At 36.4% G+C, this 7688-nt stretch overlaps 1 protein-coding gene across 1 annotated transcript in view; it reads right to left on the bottom strand.

The window, feature by feature from the left end:
* Positions 1–229: 229 nt before the first annotated feature.
* Positions 230–7688, bottom strand: part of LOC110448571 (WD repeat domain phosphoinositide-interacting protein 3-like) — a 15571-nt gene continuing 8112 nt past the window's right edge. The window contains exons 6-10 of the mRNA XM_021494884.1: positions 6366–6556; positions 5623–5708; positions 4636–4737; positions 4120–4241; positions 230–3174 (exon numbers count right to left, since the gene is read on the bottom strand). Coding sequence (XP_021350559.1) covers positions 3068–3174; positions 4120–4241; positions 4636–4737; positions 5623–5708; positions 6366–6556 — 608 coding nt within the window. The 3' untranslated portion in view covers positions 230–3067. The remainder of the gene's footprint in view (positions 3175–4119; positions 4242–4635; positions 4738–5622; positions 5709–6365; positions 6557–7688) is intronic.

The raw sequence follows: 7688 nt of genomic DNA, 5'->3' as shown, positions 1-7688 counted from the left end.
AAATACTAATTAGGATTTGACAACACTCGTCTGTAATCACAGTCTCACAACTTTCGTACACAAGAATACTTATCAATAACAAGCAAAACTATGTTTAGCATGAACCTGACTATGTGGTCTTCCACGTTGAATGATAATGCTGATGCAGCAATATTGACTCCTGGGTTTGGGTGAATATTCAGTTGATGTACTTCACATTTGGTAGGGGAGGGAGTGGGGGGGNTAATTGCAAAAACTTAATGTTGATGGAGATGCTGACAAAGTCAATGGACCATGAATGATAGGTCGCATCCAGCATGTAATGCATGTGTTAAGATGATCTACCCAAGATGCATCTATGGTCCAAGTTTGGTTGGTCTAGCACTTTTACTTTCAGCGAAACTAACGCAAAAACCTTTTAATGTTGACGCTGCTGCCGTCGCTGGAAAATCAACACCTTAGTCTCGCTTCCGCTACTTAGTGGCATCAAGACAACAACTGCAAGAATCTTTGTCATGAAAATACCATTTGTCAAAGTATTGTTAAAATAGCAAATTACCAACAAGGTAACTGGGAAACTTGCTGAATGGAGCTTACAGAACACTGCAGCCAATTTTGATCCACCGTTAGAAAATGAATACCAAAAGTTTGTACAGATAATTTTGTAATAATCCTGATTGAACAAAAGCACTTGATTTTATCACTTCATAAACAATAGGCTATCATACCTCACCATTGTTGTTTACAGGGACAATGTATAGGTTATATGTCATCTATACTGCACAAGCTATACATAGAGTTAAGTAAGAACACCAATGTAAGTAACAGACATATAACACACATTTGAAAAATAATATATTAACTCATTCACCCCTTATGAGACATTTGAACTCTTCTAATTCAAAAGTTGGAATAGTTCATTATGAAATTTCAGGGGTGGATAAGTGAAGGTAAAGAGTCCTGCCATCAATTCTACTGTTTACAGATATTGAAGAGTTATTTTCCTGTTAAATTTATGTTACTTCCTCTATATGTTCACACTAACACAGCCCTTTTTAGGAAGTCAGAATGTTTTTTTTTTTTTAAATTTCTGTTAATGTTTTAGAAAAGAATTAATATAAAACATATTATGACGGTAGGTAGCCCAGTGGATAAGCTTGCTCCTGTTTGTTATCAAGCAGTCAAGAGACTGAATCAATCTCTCTGTCATGGAGATGGTTTTGTGAAACAGAGGAAATTCTGTAGGAAATGGATATACAACTCCAAGTCAGAAAAATGCTAATCAAATCGGAACCGATACAATAAAAACGATGGAACTCTCTTCCTTAAATGTTAACCATGATACAGATATTTCATCTTCACAATGAGGTCAACCAGTTTTGATTGGGAATCTACCTACCAGGTATATGTTTTCTAAATCAAATGCAGAAATTATATGTTACCTTACAAACAATTTTTTATTTTTGACATTTTACATTAGCAACATTTAGATTTTGTGCTTACATACAACCTCCTGCCATAACAAACATTTTGTAAGCACCCACACACAAAATCCTGAAAACATACTTGGCTATATCTATGTACACAAAGATTATATTAATTTTAGCCTTGAACATCTTACAGGTGTTAAATCTACTTGGGAAGATAACAGCAATAGACTATGCATGTCACATCAGCTATAAATAGAACATGAAAATATCTGAGCAAGACCAATTCCCTATCAAAGCCAGTCTACCTCTTTGTCACGTTCTGAAGATGATTTGCTGTTTTGTTTTTTTGTTCTAAGTCATGTTCAGATTTTTTTTTCTGTTTTGTTTTTACAGTTACCAAAGTTGCACACAAACATTTTAATGTAGAAATGTGAAAATAAGCACAGTACGAAAGCATACAGCATTTTGATAACGAAAACAAAATCACGTGTTTCAATATTTTGAAAAACAGTCATACATTTAAAAAAACCTCAATATTCTTTAAATGAGATGGAATGTAAGCAGTTTTGACGCCGTTCACATAAATGCAGTAGAGAACTCTTGGTGTCTACTTTATAATGGACAGCCATGGCTACTATAGAATCAATGTGACGCCTAACTGTCGTCAAGCTGGAGGCGTAAGCAGTATCAAACATGTAAAGAACGGTCGACTTTGGTTGAGATGTGGTGACCTTGGGATGGTGTGGTGCGAAGCGTTGACCTCAAATTGGACTGGTGGTCTGAAGCATTGATCTCTCGGATGAGTTGTGTGGTGGTTAGTTCGTTGACCTCAAATTTGGACTTAAGGTGTGAAGTAATGATCCCGGATGAGTTGGACTTATGGCGTGAAGAGCTGATCTTTGATGTGAATATTATATTAAACATTGACATTTGATTAGCTGATGGTGTGAAGCATCAATATTGGATTAGCTGATGGTGTGAAGCATCAATATTGGATTAGCCGATGGTGTGATGCAATGACCCTTGATGATGTGAAGTGTTGATCTTCGGTGGGATGTGAGCTGTCAATTATTGAGGTAAATTTTTACCACATGATTACCGCGTTATGCAATGAATGTACCTGTGTCACATATTATTGCATATTACCTATGTAATAACACCCACTGTGATGTAGATGAAATTTGAATACTTGTAGAACTTATTAAAGATGACATTTAAATGTGTTTTGCATTATTTTGGAGCTAAAAAATAAAGTTCAATTTATTTAGAAATTTAAACATGTTCAAAATATACAAGAATATATATTAAATGAAGCATTAAGTTTCAAAACATTTTCAAATGCCTCCATCTTCCCACCCAAAATGGCTTTATGCTGCTAATGCTAATTCCTCCTGGACAAAACTCAATTTGACAAAACCAAATATTGGGCCAGAAATAGCCCTGAGCATCGACCTTGATGTGTGATAAGTTGACCTTGGATGTGATGATGATGTGAAGCGTTGACCTTTTACACAGCCCATTTAAAACATTCACTATGAGTTGGACATGAGGTGTGAAGCATTGACTATGAGAGGGACGCGTGGTATCCATGGTAACCATGGATAGGAGCAGATACACATAATTATTTGTTCTTCAGACCACACAGAGGGAAGTCAAAACTATGATCGGTCATCAGTCATTTCCAAGAATTGGGCGTAAACATCACGAGTACACTCCCCTTTGGGGTTGAAGACAAATTTGTAGTAACTGCCATCTGCACAAACCACTGGAAACAAAAAATAAAAAATACCTTTAAGTTACATTGATGGTACCAGGTAAAGACACATCTACATTATGCAGCATTTATATAATGGCTAAAAAAGATTTCAACCAAAAGAGGTTAAAAGTAATTAGAAAGCAAGACCAAGACCATTATTTTGGTTTCTCCATTTTCATGTCATTGCATGTGTGAACACATCATTGGAATAAAAGACAAACGTTTGAACCATCCTACAGCACATGTATGAGAAACAGTTGTAGTAATGATTACAAGATGTCAAGTTAAGGATAATTCACGGTTATTCGCAGTGATAATCCTGTATCCAATTAGAGGATCTGAGCTTTTCATAAATACCACTGGGCTTTGCGCTGGTGACCTAAATCTACTTATATTTAGTATTCAGTAGGGAAACAAAACAGACTACATTCTACATAAAAAAATGTCACTACTCAGTCTTGGTAGTCATATATTTATATTTCCACTGCAACTCCCTCTATAGAACATTACCAGAAGAAATTGTGTTCATAGAGATATGAACAAAAATTCATCAGCATTATTTTGAAGCTTCTCATCCCACCTTGCATAACAACCCTTAGAATCAAACGTTTTGGGGATGTTAGGTTGTTCCAGGAATCTTGTATGCACTGACAACACAGACACTTCAATATCGAAAATATAAGGGAATATCTATATTTAGGTCATAATAAGTATTCTCTAAAAAGTCAGAATGTTAATATAAGGATTGAAAAGCATTTTTTCAATCATGTCCATAATTTCTTTTAAATTTGTGTACCAGGTTCAATATTCAATTAAATCTTTGGGGGGAAAAATTGAAAAAAAATCCCCATATGAATGCAAATATAAGCAGGCTTCATTGTAACCGATTTGCCTTCATACTATCATGAAATTGATAAAGTGCCACTCAATCCTTATGTGAATGCAACAACATACCAATCACAGAGTTGGTGTCTGCCCCAAAGGCACACAGACATCTAGCACCACCGGGTACCTGGAACTTCGAGAAACTCCACGTAGAGCTGAAGTATTTGGGCAAGAAACTGGCCGATCCTATGCTGTTAAACAGAGAAAGCGTACATGTATGGAGTACCTGTTACAGTAACTTGCGAAATGCTATATATCCTCGAAGACAATGATCAGGTATCGGTACCAATAAAACTTTCCCTGCTTTTTCTCAATCTTGCGTAGATTTTTGTATTTTTGTGAAAATGATGTTACTATAGATACTGCAATATCGGGACACTTTTTCTTAAATGACATATTTCTATATCTCAATCTTTAATTCATTATATTTCATGAAAATGAAGTTACCATAGCAATTAATTCAGTTTCATTTTTGTATTATTTTACGTCCCGTTGACAATTTAAGTCTAATTCAGTGTCAAAGATTTACTTTCGAAATAATAATGATATACATCTATAGTCTGGTATGAATTTATCCTTCATTACCTTAACTGTTTGTTTTTCTTCGAATCCTCTGTAGAGAAAATATGAACTGTTCCATGGTCACTAGCCACACACAGATATGTCGAGTCTTGATTGAAATTAATGCTGCGGAAATATGATAGAAATTCAAATTCATTAAACAGCCAGTGTACCCAATAATATTATTGAAGACATGATATTTGACATACAAAAGTTATCATATGAAGACTACCGGTAAGAACAATAAAACGACATATTTTGTTCATAAAACACAATAATAATAATGATACTTTATTTTTAGAGGGTACAACTCATTCAATAAAGGCTAATCTCCCATGAGGCCCTCTTTAAAGAGGTACACAAACAGATTAACACACATATGTTTGTATCACAACAAAATAATCAATAATCAACATGCACTCAATAATATTCGTTATAGTACATAAACATATGAGAATAGTTGTACCGAAGAATAATAGATGGATAGAAGAAAAGAAACATTCTTCTTTTAATGATATGTCATAGTTATTTTTCCATCAAGTATTGGTATCATTATCCTCACAATTAGTGGATGTTAGGATCGTTTATCAGAGGTATCTACACATTGATAACATCTGTTGTTACCTGCAATCAATACAAGTGTTGCAAATCAGTATAAGGTTTGGTGAGTATGAAAAATACCCCAGTAATACATGCATAGAAAGTGAAAATGTTGCCAGAATGGCAGATCAATACCCCCCGTCTGTGCCAAGAACTGTAGGAATAGATCTTTTGAGAATATTTTAAACGAAGGACCATAACTCAAACATACTTTATTCTCATCCACTGTTGGGAAAGGTTGTTTTTTCAAGAATATAATTTCATTCACGTCCATTCAATGTAAGGAATTTGTGAACTAAGTACGAATCAAATGGGTGCAGAACTGTGGAAGGTTGTTCAAGCTGAAGAACAACTCTTTACAAATGGATTCTGATGTTCATTACATATTATCAAAACTTGACCGTCACATACCAATAAATGTGTGCGTTGTTGGCTCCTCTTCTCAATTCGTGTAGTTGGAGGCCTGATATCGTGTCAAACACTCGTATAAGAGTACCCTGTAGTTAAACATATACATAGGATCAATCAAAGTAACCATCGGACTAACATCTTTTGATCAGCTTAAAACTGACCCTCCAGAACTTGACCTTTGTAACACTGATTTTCAATTTTCATTTTTCATCAATGATCATATTACAGCATTTATTGAAGTAGACTTGTGCCTTTTATATCAAGTCTGAGAAAGTCAACACTTCTGTATTATCTGTTGATATAGCAAGTAGAGTACCTAGTACATTGAGACTCAGAGACAGCCTACCTTCTCTGAGAATTTGGCTAGTTGGTTAGTGCCCAGTAAGTTGAGACTCAGAGACAGCCTACCTTCTCTGAGAATGTGACCAGTTAAGTGTCCTATAAGTTGAGAGATGGAGAGCCTACCTTTTCTGATGAAGTTGCTAGTCTAGTGCCTAGTTAGTTTAATGAAAAAGAGAGCCTTACATTTCTGGTGACGTGGCCAGTCCAGTGCTTTGTTAGTTGAGAGATACAGATAGAGAGATAATCTATCTTTTTCAGAAGATGTGGCCAACCTTGTGCCCTGTAAGTTGAGTGCGAGTTATGCCCTGTAAGTTTAATGAGTGAGAGAGTCTTACTTTTCTGCTGACATGGCCAGTCCAGTGCCCTGTATGTTGAGAGGTAGAGATAGAGAGATAGCCTACCTTTTCAGAAGATGTTGCCAATCTAGTGCCCTGTAAGTTAAGTGCGAGGGAGCTGAGTGGAGCCTCATGAGCTGCAATATCAAGAGGGGATTTTTCTGTGTTGGCCAGGTCAACAATCTGTACATGGCCAGTTTTACGTCCAGGAAAAGTGAGCAGTGAGTTATTGCTGTTTGGGCACATCACACACAAACCTACAAATAACACATCATTATAAAGTTTTTACATTTAAAACCAGCTACACAACCATCTTATTTTAGAAATTCATAACTCTTTCAAAAACTCCATCAATAACCGCAAAATATGTGTATCTTCATAAATAAAATAAAATAAATATACAACATTTGATATAGCGCCCTATCTAGCTAACATAAGCCACTCTAAAGCGCTTTGCAGTACATAGATATACAATTTAATACAATGAATACAATTAGCATATACATTAATCAATACAATTTTGAGGAATTCACAGTAGCTGCCTTATCAGGCGCTATCTTCTAGTCCTATACCACCTGGGTAATATCTCCCTATGTATGTATGCCTGCATGTGTGCAGGAGATGTATTGTGTTCTGTTTGTAGTGGGACCGTACTTCCAACGGTATCATCTATAGTACCACTTCACTTGAATGCCACAGCACAGATACCGCAACACCCACCCCAGACCATTTTATACTGAATATTTCATGCGTACGACGACTTCGGGGATGGAACCCCGGCCGCCTGCTTGGAAGGCTCGAGTGTTAACCACTCGACCAATCCGCCCATTAGGAAATCAATCTACTATGATTACAACACAAAGCTTACACCTTGATACACAGATCCACAAAAAATGGAACTACTTCTGAATGTATAAAATGTATCATATCTTCCCTGCTTTTGGAGGTTGGGGTGTATTTTGGTGTATTGTTAGCCCAGATGAACAAGTTTTGCTGAAATCGTCCTAGTAGTTAAGGAAGAGATGTGACAAAGATTTTTAGGTCACCTGAGACAAAGTCTCAAGTGACCTATTGCGATCGCCTTTTGTCCGTCGTCGTTCGTCGTCCGCCGTGCGTCGTGTGTCCGTAAACAATTTACATTTTCGACTTCTTCTCCAAAACCCCTGAACCAATTTCAATGAAATTTTGCAGGGACCTTCCATGGACAAAGGTCGACAAAAATAGTTGCCGGTTTAGTCCTACGCCACCAGGGGCCTGAGAGGCGGGGCCAAAAGGGGTCAAATTGACTAAAATTTCAAAAATCTTCTTCTCAAGACCCAGATATGGTAGAATCAAATACTCTTCATAGATGGAAGGGTCTTAAGGTGCTTTACCGAAATTGTGAATTTC

This window comes from Mizuhopecten yessoensis, unplaced genomic scaffold (assembly GCF_002113885.1).
Source record: "Mizuhopecten yessoensis strain PY_sf001 unplaced genomic scaffold, ASM211388v2 scaffold4121, whole genome shotgun sequence".
NCBI lineage: Eukaryota > Metazoa > Mollusca > Bivalvia > Pectinida > Pectinidae > Mizuhopecten > Mizuhopecten yessoensis.
Note: the sequence above shows the minus strand (reverse complement) of the source record. Positions and strands in the feature narration are given on the sequence as shown.